The following is a 17,954-nucleotide window of genomic DNA, read 5'->3' as shown; positions in this document are numbered from 1 at the left end:
CTGAGCCTCACCCGAGGCCTGAGGCTGAGTTGTGGTCAGGGATGGGATGGGTGGAGGCTGGGGAACAGCAGTTTGATCTGACTCACAGGGGCTTGGACACTGGGCTGCCCATTGACTGGGGCTGGTACCCCTGGGACATGGGAAAGAGGAGTTGTCCATTGCTGGGGGAAGCGAGAGATGCCAGTGGAGTTGGGGGACCAGAAGCCTCCCGAGGTTCCTGTTACATTCCTGACCCTCCGGGGGCAGCTGGTCCACAGCAGCTCAGCGTCTGATGGCAGCCCCTTGGCTGAGTCTATGCTCCGTGCCAGGGGCTTACATAGACTTTGCTATTGTTGTTGATCCTCACCCCAGGATATTTTTCCATTAATTTTTTAGAGAGAGTGGAAGGGAGGGAGAGAGACAGAGAGAGAGAAACATCTATGTGAGGGAGACACATTGATGGGTTGCTTCCCGCAGGTGCCCTAACCGGGGCCGGGGATCAAGCCTGCAACCGAGGTACGTGTCCTTGACCAGAATCAAACCAGCAACCCTTCAGTTCGAGGGCTGATGCTCTAACAACTCAGCAAACCTGCTAGGGCACTTGGATTATTTTTTAATCTAAACTCAAAATAATTCCAGGAGACAGGTGGTTTTATTTTTTTCCAATTTACACATAAGGAAACTGAGTCACCGAGAGGTTAAGGAAGTTTCACGGGTCATAAGGTAGGAAGTAGTGAGCCAGGATTCAAATCCAATTCTGACTTGAAAGACAGACTCTTAGCTACTGCACAGTAATTGACAGTGGAGAAGACCGCACCTCAGCTTAGACCTGGTCTCCACTGCCTACAGGTGGGTTGGATAAGCCACGTCAGCTTCTCTGAACCTCAGTTTCCTCACCAATGAAGTGGGGATGATGGCACCTTCCCCTTTAGGTTGTTACTGGGGATGAAGAAAGAGCTGGTCAGGATCCTCAGCCCAGTGACTAGCAAACAGTAGGTGCTCAGTACTTGGCTTTGGCATGAGGGCGGGGCCTGAGGGTAAAACTTTCAGCACCCTATCAGGTGGGACAGGCTGAGATGGGTCACTGAACTCTGCATGGAGACTCGGGGAGCCCTGGTGCTGCTGCTGGCAGAGCCGGGGGAACTGGGGAAACCTCTTGTCAAGCTGCGTCTGATCTGTGGCTTCCTGTGGTTGGAGCCTGACTCAGCCAGTCACCTGGTTCCTGAGTCGGCCCAGGAGACAGTGCGTTTCCTTTAGGCAGGAAAGTGGGGGCTGGGAGGAGAGGAAGTCCTGGGAAGGGTCCCTGAGGCCCCGGGGGAGGGGGACCCCTCCTCCGTCCCAGCATGGTCTGGGAGGGCAGCAGCGGGTGCCATGGAGGGAGCGGAGGTTTGGGGCTCATAGAATCTGGGTTCAGATCTTGGCGTTTATGAGCCGTGGGCCCAGGCCAAGTCAGTTCATCTCTCTGAACCCCAGTTTCTTCATCTGTAAAATGGAATGGCACCATCCTCTTGGAGGGTGGCTGCAGCCTGAGTGGGTGGGTGGGTGGGTAATGCAGGGCCTGACCCAGAGGCGCTTTGGAAGGGCCTTTCTGTCTCACCCCCATTGCCTGGTGGTGTCCCCAGGTCTGCCGGCAGGCCCTGAAGTTCCTGATGAAGATCCGGGCCCAACCCCTCATCAACCTGCAGCTGGTGAACCCATCGCTGTACGAGCACGAGGAGCGGATGCACCTCATCGGGAGGAGCCGGGAGCAGCTGAAGCTTCTGGGGGATTACCTGGGCCTGTGCCGGAGCGGGGCCCTGAAGGAGCTCAGCAAAAGGTGAGCTCCCTGCACGTGGACACACGCTCAGGCATCCTCTGGGGACGCGCAGGAGGCAGCCAATCAATGATTCCCTCATCATTGTGTGTCTCTCTCTCTCCCCCTCTCTCGTCCCCTCTGAAGTAAATAAACATGTTTTTTTTTAAAGAAATATATAGAAAGATAGATATGCTTTTATTGATTTTAGAGAGAGAGAGGGAGAGAGAAATAGAAACATTGATGAGAGAAACATCGATTAGCTGCCTCCCACACGGCCTCCACCAGGGATCAAGCCCAGGAATGTGCCCTGACCAGGAATTGAACTGGTGACCTCCTGGTGCCTGGGTCCACGCTCAACCACTGAGCCACGCCAGTTGGGCCATAAAAACATATTTTTTATAAAAGAAGCAGAACAGGCACGAGAAAGAGCACAAGAGGAGCCTCTGCCGGGGCTCAGACCCACTGTGTGATTCAGGGAAGCCGCTTTACTTCTCTGAGCCTCATTTTTCTTGTCTGTAAAATGGGCAAGTCACCCCTGTATTCACGTGGCCTTCTGAGTTGTGGTGAAGGCTGCATAAGAGGCTTAGAGTCGGGGAAGGGACACGGACAGGCAGACAGATGGACCTGGTTCAGCGTGGCATGTGCCATGAGAGAGGGCACCTGACCCAGCTTTGGCAGGGCCCAGAGGGCCAGGGTAGCCACCAGAGGAGATAACATCTGAGCTGAGTGTTTGTGGAGTTCTGCCTTTTCATTAAGGAAAGACAATGTTTTTCTTCTTGCAAAGATAATATTCAAAGAGTAAGAATGAGAATCAGACAGAAAGTTGGGACCCCCTGCAGTCTCACCTGTGGGTATTGTTTGAGCTTCCAGACCTCACTCTGCCTTACACACAGGAAAACAGGGTTACCGCAGCACATGGCACCCTGTGTATAAGGAGATGGGCTTAGAAAAACTAAGGGGAAGGGAAGGCCCGGCTTTCCTGGCTAAGGGGACCTGTGGCACGGAGGGGGGTGGGAGTGTGGCTCACCAGGACCCACAGGGGGCTTAGTGCAGCCGGATTGTGGGTGCAGGACCAGACCTGGAAGGTCCCGTGTGCCACACCAACGGCCCCTGTGTTTTATTCTGCCAGCAGTGGGAGCCATTGGAGGGTCAGAGCAGGAACTGTCACATTCCGATCAGGAGTTTGAAAAGACCGAGTTTGGCAGCAGCCGTAGTAGCTCGCCTAGAGGAAAGGTGGCTTGGACTGAGTCATCCGGGTGGAGGGTGAGAGGACGAGAGGGCTGAGAAGGAATAGGCAGATCTTGGATGTGGGATCCCCTTTCTCTCCGAGGACCCAGCCAGGGGGCTGCCACCAGCAAGGGGGAGCTCCCCCCACCCCTTCGACTTCACCTCCCTCTGCAGTTGTAAGGCCTCTGAGTGTGACAGGCCCAGGTGCAGTGGCTCGCAGGGAAGGCTCTGGACCTGATGGCCCCCAGGGCTTCCATGACTGAGCAGAGGGCAGATGATAGAGGTGACTGTCCATCCAAATCAGCCCCACCCTTCCTGCCAACTCAGGAACAGCCTGAGCACCACCCCCACCCCCGCCCCCTGCGTTTTCCTGGTGATAAATGGCGGCTTCCTGTTCCCAGAAAGCTGGGATTTTCCTAGGGAGACCAGCATAAAGTACTGAGTGTCTAGTCCTAGCTGGTCTGGGCCAGTGAATGGAGCTTCAGTCTGTGGACTGAAGGGTCCTGGGTTTGATTCCCATCAAGGGCACATGCCCGGGTTACAGGCTCAATCCCCAGTGTGGGGCGTACAGGAGGCAGCCGATCAATGATTCTCTCTCATCATTGATGTTTCTATCTCTCCCTTCCTCTCTGAAATCAATTGTGTGTGTGTGTGTGTGTGTGTGTGTGTGTGTGTGTGTGTGTGTGTGTTTAAAAGAAAGAAAGAGCCAAACCGGTTTGGCTCAGTGGATAGAGCGTCGGCCTGCAGACTCAAGGGTCCCAGGTTCGATTCCGGTCAAGGGCATGTACCTTGGTTGCGGGCACATCCCCACTGGGGGGCGTGCAGGAGGCAGCTGGTCGATCTCTCTCATTGATGTTTCTAACTCTCTATCCCTCTCCCTTCTTCTCTGTAAAAAATCAATAAAATATATTTTTTTAAAAAATAAAATAAAAGAAAGAAAGAACTGAGCATCCAGTTGGCAGCGTCCTCACACCACAGATCACCCACCATGTAGCCTGCCTGGCTGCTTGGAGGGACTTGCCATCTCCACCCTGGATTGGCTTCCCCCCTGGACCATAATTGAGGCTGTGGAGTGAGCCATGGCCAAGCCCCCATTCCAGACACCCCAGGGTCTGGCCCCATCCGGCCCAGATGTTCAGAGCATCCTGGGGCAGGTTTGCAGGCTTCCTCGGAATTGGAGCATTCTCCCCAGACCCCAGCACCGTGCACACTCACACTGCAAGGCCAGGCAGGCTTTGTACCCGGGGAGCGTCTGCAGGTGTTTCCTCTCTGTCCCTCAGGATGTAACCCTGGGACCTCTGCCATCAGCGGGGTAGAAACCAGAGCCCGGTTGGTGGTGGAGCTCATCCTCTGTCTCCCCGCCTCCCCACCCACCTCTGAAAGGGGATCTGCCGTGGGGCTGAGGACAGGTCTCAGGTCCTCACAGGGCACCGAAACCAGATGCTTGAATGTCTGTCCCTCAGCCAGACCAGGGCTGCGGGACGGCAGAAGCCAGGTCCTGTGCATTTCTGTCCCCAGCACTGTCCCTGATATGTGTTGGGGGCAATAAAGACAACAGCTGACACCTACAGACATCCACAGGGCAGATGAGAACAGGCTCCAGAGCCAAGCGCTTACTCTCAAACTCCAGCTCTGCAGCTTCCTAGCTGTGCGGCCACAGCAAGTTATTGAACCTCTGTTCCTCCATTTCCTCTCCTCCTCAAAGTGAGTGTTACAATAGTGCTGACCTCAAAGGATTACTGTGAGGAGTAATAAGTTTATATTTATATATAAGCTTTCAGCCCAGTTCCTGGTACCAACTGTTAGCTTTCATCATCCTCTTCCTCATTATTATTTTTATAGACATTTACTTTATTTTATATACCTTTAAGTTAAAAAAGCATTTTTAGCCTTATTGAGGTATAGTTGACAAATAAAATTGTAAGGTAGTGTGTACAGCGTGTTGATTAGCTATATGTACACATTGGGAAAGAATTCCTCCCATCTGGTTAATTAACACACTCACCACATTATTTACTTATTTATTTATTCAGAATTTTTTTTTGGTAAGAACATTTAAGTTCTGCTCTCATTGAATTTCAATTGTGCAATACAAGTCTAGCAACTAGAGTTAGGTAATTATTCATTGTTTACGATGTGCGAGGCACTGTGCCAAAAGTTTTAAATAAATTATTTAACCCTCAAAACAGCTCCATTTCTCAGGTGTGGAAACGTGAGGCTCGGGGAGGTTGAGTAACCTGCCCGAGGTCCCTGTTAGTCAGTCACTGGAAGGCCAGGTTCCGCCCGGCTGGCTGGCTGTGCTCCTTGTCAGCACTCGCCCAGGTGGGAGGTGTCGGTGCCTGCTTAGCCTGGCTCAGGGGATGAAAACAGACACAGGTTGGCTGGGGCTTGGAAACCCTTCTAAGGGACCTCTTGTGTTTTCTTTGAAGGCTCACCCACAGGAATTATCTCTTGGAGTCTCCCCACAAGTACAGTGTCGCTGACCTCCAGCAGGTGAGAAAGTTGCCCCCCTCCCCACTCCCAGACCTCTCCAGAGGGACCCCATTCCTGGAAAAAATCAGAAAGGGAGGTGGGGGTGGTGTTGCTGAGTTCACTGAGACAACACAGAGGTCTGCAGCTTTTCAGGACCTTGGACTGGTGTCCCCCGGTCCCTTGCTTCCTGGGGCAGTGAGTGAGCCCGCAGCGCCCCGGGAATAAGCAGGCACTACAGCAAAGCCCAGGATCACAGGGGTGAGAGTTTGAGACATTCCTTTGCTCAAGGAAAGGAACAGTGGATTTAGGCCTCGCCTATCAATCCCGTGATCCCCACCTGCACAAAAGCTGATGCCTGTACTGCTCGGCCTGATTTGGGGAGGATCTCATGCCCAAATGGAAAGACACTTCTATTGGAATAGGAGTTGTTGGGTTTTTTTAATATGTTTTTATTGATTTTTTTTTTTTTTTTGAGGGAGAGGGAAGGAGAGATAGGAAGATCGATGAGAGAGAAACATCGATCGGCTGCCTCCCGCACACCCTCCACTGGGGATCCAGCCTGAAACCTGGGCATGTACCCCGACCGGGAATCGAACCAGGGACCTGTTGGTGCCTGGATTCATGCTCAGCCACAGAGCCACACCAGCCGGGGAGTCGTTCTTCAGGCAGGGTGCCACCAATAGGCCACGCTTTGCAGACGGCCTTGGCCTCAGCACAGCTCCCTAAAATGCCTGGCGGCCTGCATCTGCCCCTACAGATCTCGGAGGGAGTGTATGAAGGATTCCTCAAGACCCTGATCGAGTTTGCCTCCCAGCATGTCTACCACTGTGACCTGTGCACCCAGCGTGGCTTCATCTGCCAGATCTGCCACCACCATGACATCATCTTCCCCTTCGAGTTTGACACCACCGTCAGGTATGCAGGACACCCAGCCAGATGCCCCACCCCTCCCCTTCCCCCAGCATTTCCGGGTGGCGTGGCAGACCCGGGTCCTTGAGTGGGAACACACTTAACATCCCCTCTGCGCTAGTGCCTCGGGTTAGTGAAGTTGTTTAGAGCAGCTGATGCCCTGGGCAGTCATGGTCAGCCCCAGTGCTGCTCAGGGGACAACACAAGCCCTCAGAGAATGCTGTTGGCTCTCTTCCGGGGTCTCAGTTTTGTCACCTATGAATGGGTTGGAGGAGGGACTGAATGAGTTATTGCCCTGGAGTGTTGGACAAGGCCCCGCACAAAATGGGCAACTGGTGGGTGACCTCTGCCCCTGTCATGGTCGTTCTTATTCCCAGTTATCACTCGCTCATTATCAGAAGCCTCTAAATGGACAAATTCATCCACCAAACCTTCCTTCCAACCCATGTGGGAGTGGAAATCTGAACTGGTGGGAGCATTCATTCATTTTCAGTAGGTGTTCCCTGGCCCAGATTCAGCCCCTGAACAGACCTGGGCTGAGTGTTTTCAACTGCAGAGTATCTTAACCATAGGCAAGAAGTCATTAGTGAGTCTCAGCAGCATTTATAAAAAATGAAATAGAGGGTCAGCAGGCATCACATGACCTTGGGTACGCATCGCTGCAAGAATCTCTTCTCCCTGGATGGAGAAGTGGTGCCTGCGGGCCGGGGGTTGTGGGTGGAACACAGCCCGACTGTGGGCTCTGGTCAGGAACACTGGCCAGCCTCAGGCCCCAGGGGAGGCCTCCGCCCATTCGCACAAGTAGCACTTGCCTCTTTCTCCCAGGTGTGGCGAATGCAAGACCGTCTTCCACCAGAGCTGCCAGGCCGTGGTGACGGGCTGCCCCCGCTGTGCCCGCCGGCGCAAGTACCACGAACAGAACGCTCTCACCTAACCCAGTCTCCTGACCCCCCTCAAAGGCCTCGGGGTGAGGGTTCCGCTCAGCCATGCAGCTGGGTTTGCCATCAGCCCCGGCCACGCTCTCAAGGTGTCAGAGCTGTCTCCCTCGTCAGGAAGACTCTCAGATGTGACTAGAGCATGAGCCTACCAGAGGGCTTAATGATTGATGCCCTCCCCCCCCCCCCCCCCCCGCCATCTGCTCCAGGAGGTGGGACACCAGCAGATGCCCCCTGTCAGGGGTGCTGGGGGCGGGGGGACTTTGCACTAATCAGCTCCAGCTCATCTCACTGACATGGCACCCCCATCAGGGCTGTTCACACACTGTGGAAATAAGACTTGGGGCGCATTTTCAAATCCACATGCCTGATTAAAAGGTCTAGTTTTTTAAGGTGGGTTTTCCCCCTTCCTACTTCAATAGAAAATATTTTTTTATTCTTAACCCTATACAAGTCACCCAAGAAATCCAGGCATTCTCACCATGAGCGAATGTGCAGGTACCGCCAGGCCTGGTCTGCAGACAGGCAGGTGGCTGGGCATCCCTGGGACAGAGCCCGTCAGCTGCCTCTCCTTCACCCTCCCTGGACGCTTGCTGCCAACAGCTCAAGTGCAATGTGCCAAACCGCCCATGGGGCCAGGCGGGTCAGTCCTGATGCCACCTTCTTCCTCTCCCTCTCTACTCCCTGCCCCATGCCCCCCACCTGAAAAGCCCATCTTTCTCTGTGTCAGAGCCCCTCGGCTCTTCTGTGGCCGGGATTCTGGCCCCTGCACGAGAAGGGGCATGACTTCAACCCAGCACTGTCAGCACTTTGCATCATCCTTGGGCCAGGGGCGGGCCCACCCCTCAGCCCCATGCCCTCCCCACTCCTACCCTACACTGGGACACTCTCAGGGGTCCCACCCCTGCCTGCCTGACCCCTGCTGGGACAGAGGTAGTCTGGGCTCACAGAGAGGGCAGCGAGCCCAGGCCGGGGCCGGCCTTGGCACACACTGTGGAACAGTGACCCGTCCTTCACGAAGCGTGCCAGCCCCGCTGCTGAGATGTGCGGGGGCCAGCGGGGGAAGGGCCACGGAAGGGCTTCACCTCCGTTCACAAAGCCATGCATTCACACAGCTTTGCCGGACTGGCCCGGGAGGGGCGCCGCTGGAGACTGGGAAATGTCATTGAAACACCATTGCCATTTGAAGGAGTGTTGGAATGGTTTTCAAATGATATTTAGACCCTTGGGGTTTGGGGGAATCTGCTGCATCCCTCCCTCCTCTCCTGAATCCAGCCCCCCTCTGCCCTGGGGCCCTCTGGTCATCTCTGCACTCAGCTGGAAATTGGGGGCCTCATGTGAAGACCCACCTGTCCTGCCAGGAGATGAGCTTACTCCCACTTCTCCCTGGGGGTGATTTGGCTGCTCAGTCACCTGTCTAGCCCCGTGGAGCTGGATAAATTGTGCAATAAAACAGAGGAGGTACTAGGCCGGTGGGGGAGGGGCTGCCACACAGCCTCCCTGTCCCCTCTTGTAAGATGGTGCACACCTGTGCCCAGCACACCAAAGCCTCCAGAAGCAGAAATGGATCCTTATCCTCATCCCACCCCTCAGAACATTTATGCCAGCACAGCCTGATCGGAGCCCCGACTGCCCCAGATCCCTGAGTGGGCAGGAGCCCCGCCTGGGTGAGCAGTGTGGCCCTGGCTGGGCCTGTGTGTTCTATATTCCACGAGGTGCCCTAGGAGGGGGCAGGAGTGAGACCTTGGAGGCACCCACTTCAGTCCGCTCCACCCCCGCGCTCCCAGAGATTAGAAGCATTAAATCTGACGCTCCCCATCCCCAAAAGCTGCTGCTGCTTTCAGATGAGCTGAGTTGCACCTCCTCTCCGATGGAAAGCTGATGTGAACCCCAGTAGTGGCCACACTATTTTTAAAGTGTCACTTGATGCAATAAACTTTGCAGTATGGGGCCCTGGTGCTTGGCAATGTACTGAAGGAACTGCTGCTGTGTGTTGTTCGAATGATTTTGCAGTAAAGATCTGATATTTCTAATCTCTGGTCTGGCTTCTGAATCCTAACGCTGCGGCTGATTGGGGGAGACCCTGGGCCATCCATTGCCAGTCTGATTGGGCCTCCACTCTCCTGTTAGTCCCTAGGCACCGGAGAGGAGAGGATGGGGAGTGGTAAACATTTGCAAGCAGGAGACTTGTGTGCCAGCAGTGGGCATGGAGGAGAGGGCAGCCAAGTTCAGTATATACCCCACCCTTGGAGTCTGAGGAGGCAGGGCCCCCATGGGGTTGGATTTCAGGGAGGTTTATTCCTATGCAACAACTGAAGCTGATGCCTGAAAGCCCACCACCATGGCTTCTTTCCTGTGCCTTCCATGCCAAAGCGCAGACCCCTGGCCCCGGAACATGGGAAACCTCAGGCCTACATTTCCCACTGGATTGAGCAACAGGCTCAGGAAGGACCGGGCTCATGGACATAGGCCCTGATTCCGCCCTCATGGTTTGAGGGCTCACATGGGCTTTTATTTGTCTGTAGACCTTCCTCAGAAGGTCCAGGGGGCCCCCGCAGGGGGAAGCCCACCACTGCCCACTGTACAGACAGAAGAAGGAAACACTAATTTTCAGGGAAATCAGGTTGCAGGGAAATGGGACTGGAAAAGATGACATTTAGGTCTGCAGTTTCCTGTCCTTTCAGCCCATGAGGGAGCACCCACTGCCCATCCCATGAGCCCAGCTTCTGCAAGTTCACCTCCCCCCAGGGGCAGTAGGTGGGGGTGGGCTCCAGGAAGACAGGAGGAACCTGGTTTGAGGGCTGGGAGGTGCGGTGGGGAATGGGGAGGAGGGAGGCCCACCTGGGGCAAGAGGACCAGGGGCAAGTGACCTGCCCTGCGTTTGGACTCAGTGCCTTTGTCCTCCGCAAAGTGCCTCTGAGGACTCTTGCCCCCCACACCCACCACCACCCTCTAGAGGAGGATGGGAGATTTGGAGACCTCATTCCAAACCCAAAGAGGCTCCTCTCGTTATAAAAGTAGTGTTAGTCAGGCCTGGCCAGTGTGGCTCAATGGTTGAGCATGGACATAGGTCACGGTTCTATTCCCAGTCAGGGCACATGCCTGTATTGCAGGCTCAATCCCCAGTAGGGGGCCCGCAGGAGTCAGCTGATCATGATTCTCTCTCATCCTTGATGTTTCTGTCTGTCCCTCTCCCTTCCTCTCTGAAATCAATAAAAATGTATTTCTCTAAAAGTAGCATGAATCACAGCTAATACGCTGTGTGTTTTATAATGATAATGTGATCATAACAACATCGCCCTTAGTGCATCTCATTTAATCTTCTCAACAATCCTGTGAAGTAGGTGTTCGTGTCCCCAGCCCACCGGAAGCAGCTGCAGAGATAAGGTGAGGAGCATGAGCCCGGCCCCAGGAAGTTGCTCTGATCTTACCCTGGAGACGTCGGAGGGGCGCCCTCCTCCCCAACCAGGATCCAGGAGAAGGTGAGAACCAAGTCGTTGGGAGGGAAATTCAGCCAGAAGTAGGTGAGGAGACCCGACCCTCTCGTCCTCCTGTCCTGGTCCTGCTGCCTCCACCTCCCGGGAGCAGCCAGGTGCGGCCCCGGGTCCCGGGAAGCGCTGGGGGAGGGGTGGCGCCTCTGTTCCCAGGGCGCTGGCTCGCCCAGAGGGGACAGGAAGCCAGGACACCGGGGATTGTCTCTCGCCGCCGCAGCCCTGCCCCAGCCCGGGAGGAAGTTCTGCCTGGTGCGCTCGGCTGGTGCCTCCCTCGCTATATTGTTGAACAGGAAACCCGGCAGCGCGGGAGCTGGGCGGTGGAGGAGAGCGAGCGCCGGACGCCGAACCCACGCGCTCTCCGCCGGGACAAGCGGAGGCCAGGCTAGCGAGTGGACACCCCGAGGTGCTAAGGCCGGGCCAGACTGGGCGGGGGTGCTGAGCCGCGGGTGGGGGGTCGGGTGCCGCAGGTGCGGGTGCCGCCGCGCGCTGGCTCCTCTTCCTATCGCGTAGGGACTGGAGCTCAGGGGCCCGGGAGGATGCCGCGCGGGACGGTCCCCTCCCTGCGGAGGACGGGGGACAGGGGGGGGGGGGGGGGAGAAGGGCGCCCTCCGTCCGGGGATAGGAGGGGCCCAGGTCCAGGGCCCCAGCGCCGATCCGGGCGTTGGCGCCGCTGTGATTCGCGTCGCAGGGCACCTCCTGGCGACCGGTCCGTCCTCTCGCTCCAGGGATCCTCCCCGCTCCCCGCTCCCCGCTCCCCGCATTCCTCCCTTCCTCTTCGCTCCCCCAAGGGCAAGGAGCCGAGGCCCGGGTGCCATCCTCACCCATCCCAGGACCCGCGCTCCCGTGAGCGGCCCTGAGCGAACCCGCTCCGAGTGTTCCCAGGCCCCGCTGAGCCGCCGGGAAAGCGTCGGGAAGGGCGGGGCCCGAGCGCGCAGTGCCCGCGATCCGGCTGCAAAGGCTCATAGTTGTGATTCGAGTGCAAGTGGCCTCGCTCGGGTTGAGAGTGCCCCGGGCAAACAACAAGCCAGGGTCCAGCAGTCCTGGGACGCAGAGGCTCGTGGTCAGCAGATCCCGGGAATGGGGGTTGGGGGGGCAGGGGCGGGACTCTACCTTCCAGCGTCTCTGCTTGCGACCCGCCAGCGCCCCGTCACTCGGAGCGGGGTTCCCAACAGGGACGCCCACAGCCCCCACCCCCACCCCCTGTCCCTACCTCATGGTTTCTCCTGCCCCGGGACCAGCTTCCAATGTCTTCGTGGGCCCCAGTCAGGCTCCCCCTCGCCCCCTCCCAGGCAAAGCTGCTTTGGGGGTTGGGGACAGCCCGCCAGATCGCCCCTCTCCCTTTCTGTCCCCCTTGCCAGCTCCTGCTTACAGAAATCTCTCCAGCCTAGCCCTTGAGTCCCGGCCCGACGAGATGGCAGGCGCCTAACCTGCACCCATCGCAGGCGCAGCCCATCCAGCCCATGGGCTCCCGAGGACCCGCCCTGCCAACGTGAGTGCGCCGCGAAGGCCGGGGAAGGTGGGGAGAAGGGCGTCCTCCCGGGGGCTGTTGGCTTAGCTCCCGGCAGCGCGCGGATCCCGCCTCCCGGGCCCAGTGTACTGAGTGACTCAGTTTCCCCATCGAGGAAAGCTTGACAAGGTCCAGAAGGAGCGTTACGCGCCCCTCCCTCCGCGGGACCCCGTCCCCGGTCCCTCCGCCTCCGCGAGCAGCCGAGCTCCCACGGCGGGTCCCCGGCCACCTTTTGGGGCAGGAGGTGTGGTCAGTGTAAAGGCTGGGAGGAAGCAGCCACCTCCGAAGGAGGCCACCGACTCAGGCTGTGATGGAGGGTCGCAGGCAGACGCGGGGTTAGGCTCCGAAGCCAGGCCGAACTGGCACGGAGAGGCTGGGCCTGTGCGCTCGCTCCGGGACCCCCGGAGACAAGGCGCATTCTCTCGGGGCCACTGTCAGGCGGCGACGTAGAGATCCCGGGGCAGGTAGAGCGGCCCCGGGGCCCACCCCTTCTCGGAGCGGGAGGGGGAGCCGGAGAGCAGAGGCGGCGAGGGCCGGTTTGGGCGGGCCAGGCTCCGGGCTCACGTCTGCGGCAAAGCCGCTGGGGAAGAAAAGAAAAACCGAGAGAACCGGTTTCCCGGCCTCGGGAGTCCGGCCCCTCGTGCCAGGGCTCCGGAACTAAGTGAAGCAGGGACACCCCGTGGTTGCGCGGCCCGGGGCCAGGAAGGGGCGCCGTGGACTCGCATTCTTTCAGCGCTGGAGGCGGCCAGGTGGGGCGGGATGTAGGGAATGGGTTGTTCTTCCCACTTCACGGAAGGGGAAACTGAGGCCCACTCAACCGTTAGGCAAATTGTGGTGTCGACTTGATCTCGGGCAACCACCCTATGTCAGCAATTTTCAACCCGTGTGCTGCAGCACACTGAGGTGCCAGAAGAATTTTTTAAAACATGCAACATCTGACTACTAGTCAAAAGCACCCACCTCTTCTCCCTTGGATTGTCAAATGAAAAAATGACAACAGCCAACACAATAGCCGTCCGTTGTGAATAAATCAAAATTACACTTTTTTCCAGATTTTGGTGCGCCACAGAATTTTAGTTATTAGTTTATGTGCGCCATGAGATGCAAAAGGTTGAAAATCGTCCTCCCCACCCCCCCCCCGTGTGTGTGTGTGTGTGTGTGTGTGTGTGTGTGTGTGTGTTTTGTTTGTTTTGCCCCATCTCTTTGAACCAAGGCTTTCCTGGCTGTAAAGTTGAACCAGTATTACCCACAATCCTCCACCAAGGGATTGGATGAAAGGGTTGCCGTAATCCCATCCCTGGGTGTAGGAATGAGAATTTAAGAGATTATGTTATACAAGTCTCCCATTTTAGAGATAGGAAAACTGAGGCCAGAACGTAGCACTAGTGCGGTTGCCTCCCGTGTCCGCGGCTCTGACCTCCGTGCCCCTCCTCCTTGCTGTCCACAGGGAAAGGCCGCGGCCACGATGGCGGCGGACGTCGAGGGGGACGTGTATGTGCTGGTGGAACACCCTTTCCAGTACACTGGCAAGGACGGCTGCCAAGTCGCCATCCAGCCCAACGAGCGCTATCGGCTGCTGCGGCGCAGCACCGAGCACTGGTGGCACGTGCGGAGCGAGCCGGACGGACGCCCCTTCTACTTGCCCGCGCAGTATGTGCGCGAGCTGCCAGCCATCGGGGACCCGGCCGCCGCCCCGCCGCCGCCGCGCTCGCCCCCGCGCGGCCCCGCAGTCCCGGAACCGCTTACCTACGACTACCGCTTCGTGAGCGCACCGGTGCCCGCGGGCCCCGACGGCGTGCCCGCCGAGCCCCGCGGCCGGGTCGGCTCTCTGTGCGGCCCCGCGCTGCGCGGCGCCCGGGCCCATCGCAGCAGCCTGACCCCGGGCCAGCCCGCCTGCCTGTACACGCGGCCCGCGGCGCGAGTGAGGCCCGCACAGTCCCTGGACGACCTGGCGCGCGCCGCCGCGCCCCCTGCCGGCCTCCTCGGGAGCGCGGGCAGCTTCAAGGCCTGCAGCGTGGCGGGCTCCTGGGTGTGCCCGCGGCCCCTGGCGCGCAGCGACTCCGAGAACACCTACGAGACCATCGAGGACGTGCGAGGACCGCCGCGGGAGGAGCGCCCGGAGCAGGTATGTTTCGGGGAGCGGAGGCGGGGCGGGGGGCTGCACCCGCCGAGGAGACTAGCTTGACTTAGCGGCGGGCTCCGCAGGGAGCTGCGGATGGACAAGCTCCCTCACACCGAGCGTCGCTCTCCTCTGCCATGAAACAAGGGGCACAGGCGCACATCTCTTATCTGCCAAATGCCAAAGCTTCCTGGAGCCCAAAGGTTTTTCGTACAAAAAATGTTTGGCAAAATTTGTCTTGAACCCATGTAAGGCCGTTGGTGGCCTTTATTCATCACATTTAATGTGAATATTCAGCTTGTGCTACCAATGAATGAACTTGATGACAGGGTGCTGGCCCAGGCCTCGCACCCACGGCATCAGGTGTGTGCGCCGCATCATCATTCTGAAATCGAACCACTCAGAAACGCATCGGGCATGACATAGGGGGTTGTGGCCCTGCGCCGGCTCTTTCTCACAGGAGCTTGGGGTGGGGGTGGGGGGTGTCAGACGAGATAATGGATATGACAGTCAGGAGGCTGCTTCCCTTTTTGGCTCCTTCCAACATTTCAGTTCCCTCTTAAAAAAAAAAAAGAAGAAGAAGCTTGATGGGTTTGTTTCAGAAAGAAGTCCAGTCATAGTGGCTTTTTCTTTCTTTTTCGCTTCAGATTCTAGTTATGTTGATTTGGGAAATCGAAAACAGAGCACGTTTTAAAAAGTCTTACATCCTCAGAAATCTGCCCACGGCATGACTTCTTGAACTTAGGAACTTTTCAGGAAGGGGAATGGAGGGGGATGCACAGACATCTGTCACCAGCTGTGTAATGATGGTCAATTCGCTTCCTCCGGGGGCTCTGTTTGTCCTTTAGCCCAAAGAGGGGCAGAGGAGGGGAGGATGGCTGCATGACCCTTGAAACTTAGGAGGCTATAGTTTCTTTGTAGTCGATGTCATTTCAATAAACACTGATCCCTGCCAAGTCCCAGGACCGAGTCTGGGATGCCCAGAGGAAGGAGGCACCGTCCGCATAAGCGAGCTCCTGGGTACCTCTTCCACCCCATGTGGTTATAGCGCGAAGGGCTCGGGATTTGAGACTACAGAGACCCGAATTTGGTTCTGCTGAGTCACCGGCCCCTGAGTCACGCTCCCGCCCCAGTGTTACCGTGTGTAAATGTAGGACAATACCTAAGGATTCAGGTTGTTGACAGCTTTCAACGAGGTGAGCTTGGACCCGCGGGGCCCGTAGTAGGCGGTCCGCCAAACACTGGCTACGGTCCCACTTAGTATCCTTTCCTCCTGCTCTGCGCCGCCCACGCTCCGGCTTCTGCAGGGGGCAGCCCGCCCCCTTGTGGTCAGCGTGCAGAACAGCATCGGGATGCAGGGGGATAGGGTGGGGAGCGGAGGGGTCCTGGTGCCCGGCGCCCGGCCTGCCTGCCAGACAGTTTCTTTGGGATAGACGGCTGGATGCCAGCGCTTCTTCTCCCGCCGCCCCTCCGTTTCCTGGGCAGACTCCTAGCGGCGCAGTCCTGAGCCTCAGCACTCTCCGTCCTAGTGATAGTGAGGTGTCTGTCTGTCCCGCTGAGGGGTGCCCCTGAGGTGGAGGACTGCCTTGCCCTCTGCACCCCCGCGCCCCGCACAGAGCCTGGCCCAGAGCGTGTGCAGGGTATGGACTAGGGACGAGGAGCCGCAGCTCCTTTCCCATGAGCCCAGGCGCTCAGGTCTACCCAGGGACACCACCCCAGAGCTCTGGACCAGGGGGGAAGGTGCGGGGGGGGGGGGGGGGGGGGCCAATATTCGGTTCCTCCTGAGAAATTCTCCGCAGCCACAGTCACTGCGGAGGGGCTCCGTCCCCAGGCTCCCTGCAGTGGCAATGGAACATTGGAGAGGGTGGTGGTGGTGCCTCCTGGGGAGGAGCTGGGCACCTGCCAGACCCGGTGATTGGCGAAGAGACTGCCGGGCCCCACTGCTGGCCCTAATCCACTGTGTGGCCTCAGAAGGTGGCTGAGCATCTCTGGTTCTGTTTCCTCCTTGTGTGATGGGTGTGAACCACGCTCTGTGACCCTGCTTTCTTCCAGTGTCAGCTGTGGGTCTCCCCGACACCCCAGCCCCCACCCACTTCAGGGGTGGGGCGTCGGTTCTCCCCAGAAAGGAAATGCCACTCCGCTCTTAGTTGTGCGAGGCAGCATTTAGAGAAGGAATTTCCTGAAAGGTGAGCCGGCCTGTTTTCTTCTGGGAAGAGCCCGGAGAAGCAGGTGCTGCCCTTCCCTCCGTTTACTCACTCGCTCGCTAAGCATGCATGGACCCAGCCTGGCAAACAGCGTGAGCCTCCAGATCCAAAGGTGACCGAGGCCCAGCCCGGGCCCAGCATCGGGGCCCAGCATCGGGGCCCAGCATGGGGGCAGGAGGATGTCAGGAGGGGACAGAGGCCCAGCCCAGCCTGGCACAGGATGTCTGTGTCCAGCCACGCTCAGGTGCCTGGGCAGAGGTGGAGGTGTGACATGTGGCACCGTTGGGGCCTTGCAGCCCCACCCCACCCTGTGCAGCTGGGTTCAGGAATGGGGGCTTGGGTGAGGGGTGGGCAGTGCCTGCAGGGCCTCCCGGGCTCTGTCACCGGGAACGGGGGCTTTATCCTGGGAAGGCTCTCAGGAGAAAAGGGGGTGGGTTTGAGAAAAGACCCCGTGGCAGGACTTCGAGAATGGAGGTGGGCCTTCATGGTCTCCTGGACACTCCATGATGACAGGAGACTTGGGAGGTGGACTCAGCAGGACTCGGCAGCCCATGGGCTGAGGGGTGTGTGAGGGAAAGCACAGTTGGCACGCAGGGGGTGGGAGGGGGTGATGGGGAGGGGAGGAGGAAAGGAATGAGGCCGAACCACTCTGGCCCGGCTGGGCTGGGCTCAGGAGGCAGTTGGCTCGGGGCGGTCTGCTGCCCCAGGAGAAGGTGCTCCCCATGTGATGTTGGAGCCATGGGTGTAGAGAGAGTGGGGGTGTGGGGACCGGAGTGCTGAGACAGCCCTGGGGCTACCACGTCTGGGCGACAGACAAAGGGAAGAGAGAAGAGCCTGAGAGGAAGAAAGCACCAAGGAACAAGGAGGAAAACCAGGCTAGTGTTGGCTCAAAGCTGAGGAGAAGTGGCCAGAAGAAAGGGGAAGCTAGATAAAGGCCATTAAACATTCATCGGAAGTAGCCACCAGACGTCAGTGGCCATCTTATCGGGAACGGGTCAAGGGGGTGGCTGAAGCCAGAGGTCAGAGGATGAAGGGGCGGATACGGACTGAGCGTGTAGACAACTCGCAGAAGCTTGGCAGGGAAGGGAGAGACGCTGTGTGGCCAGAGGCAGGTGTAGGTCCAGGGTGGAGACTTCCCCGAACCTAAGTGAATGGGCAGGAGCTGGGAGAGGGGGAGGCTGCGGATGGTGAGGGGGTAGGTGATGAGATGGGGTCCCCAGGAGAAAGGATGTGAGGCAGGGCCCAGCGCAAAGGGCGGGGAGGGGCAAGGATGTGCAGATGGAGATGACGTGGAGTCCTCAAAGAGGGTGGGA

At 58.0% G+C, this 17,954-nt stretch overlaps 2 protein-coding genes across 13 annotated transcripts in view; both read left to right on the top strand.

Moving 5' to 3' along the window:
* PLEKHM1 (pleckstrin homology and RUN domain containing M1) overlaps positions 1–9,350 on the top strand; it is a 46,406-nt gene extending 37,056 nt beyond the window's left edge. For 5 of the 6 annotated variants that reach the window (XM_070394701.1, XM_070394696.1, XM_070394699.1 and 2 more), the window contains 4 exons: positions 1,602–1,795; positions 5,431–5,494; positions 6,231–6,388; positions 7,208–9,350. In XM_070394701.1, coding sequence (XP_070250802.1) covers positions 1,602–1,795; positions 5,431–5,494; positions 6,231–6,388; positions 7,208–7,316 — 525 coding nt within the window. In that variant the 3' untranslated portion in view covers positions 7,317–9,350. Of the gene's footprint in view, positions 1–911; positions 1,475–1,601; positions 1,796–5,430; positions 5,495–6,230; positions 6,389–7,207 lie in introns of those variants that run through there. The other variant, XM_070394702.1, reaches the window with a different exon arrangement.
* A 1,325-nt stretch (positions 9,351–10,675) lies between these two features.
* Positions 10,676–17,954, top strand: part of ARHGAP27 (Rho GTPase activating protein 27) — a 30,662-nt gene continuing 23,383 nt past the window's right edge. Inside the window, exons 1-4 of one of the 7 annotated variants that reach the window (XM_070394709.1) lie at positions 10,676–10,909; positions 11,029–11,214; positions 12,170–12,300; positions 13,766–14,443. In XM_070394709.1, coding sequence (XP_070250810.1) covers positions 13,784–14,443 — 660 coding nt within the window. In that variant the 5' untranslated portion in view covers positions 10,676–10,909; positions 11,029–11,214; positions 12,170–12,300; positions 13,766–13,783. Of the gene's footprint in view, positions 11,215–11,449; positions 11,872–12,169; positions 12,301–13,765; positions 14,444–17,954 lie in introns of those variants that run through there. The other 6 variants (XM_070394705.1, XM_070394707.1, XM_070394703.1 and 3 more) reach the window with 6 other exon arrangements.

Source organism: Myotis yumanensis, unplaced genomic scaffold, assembly GCF_028538775.1.
Source record: "Myotis yumanensis isolate MYYU_CA2020_CCGP unplaced genomic scaffold, mMyoYum1.0.hap1 SCAF_16, whole genome shotgun sequence".
In the NCBI taxonomy this organism is placed as follows: Eukaryota; Metazoa; Chordata; class Mammalia; order Chiroptera; family Vespertilionidae; genus Myotis; species Myotis yumanensis.
The sequence above is the reverse complement of the archived record's forward strand: the minus strand, read 5'-3'. Positions and strand labels throughout refer to the sequence as shown.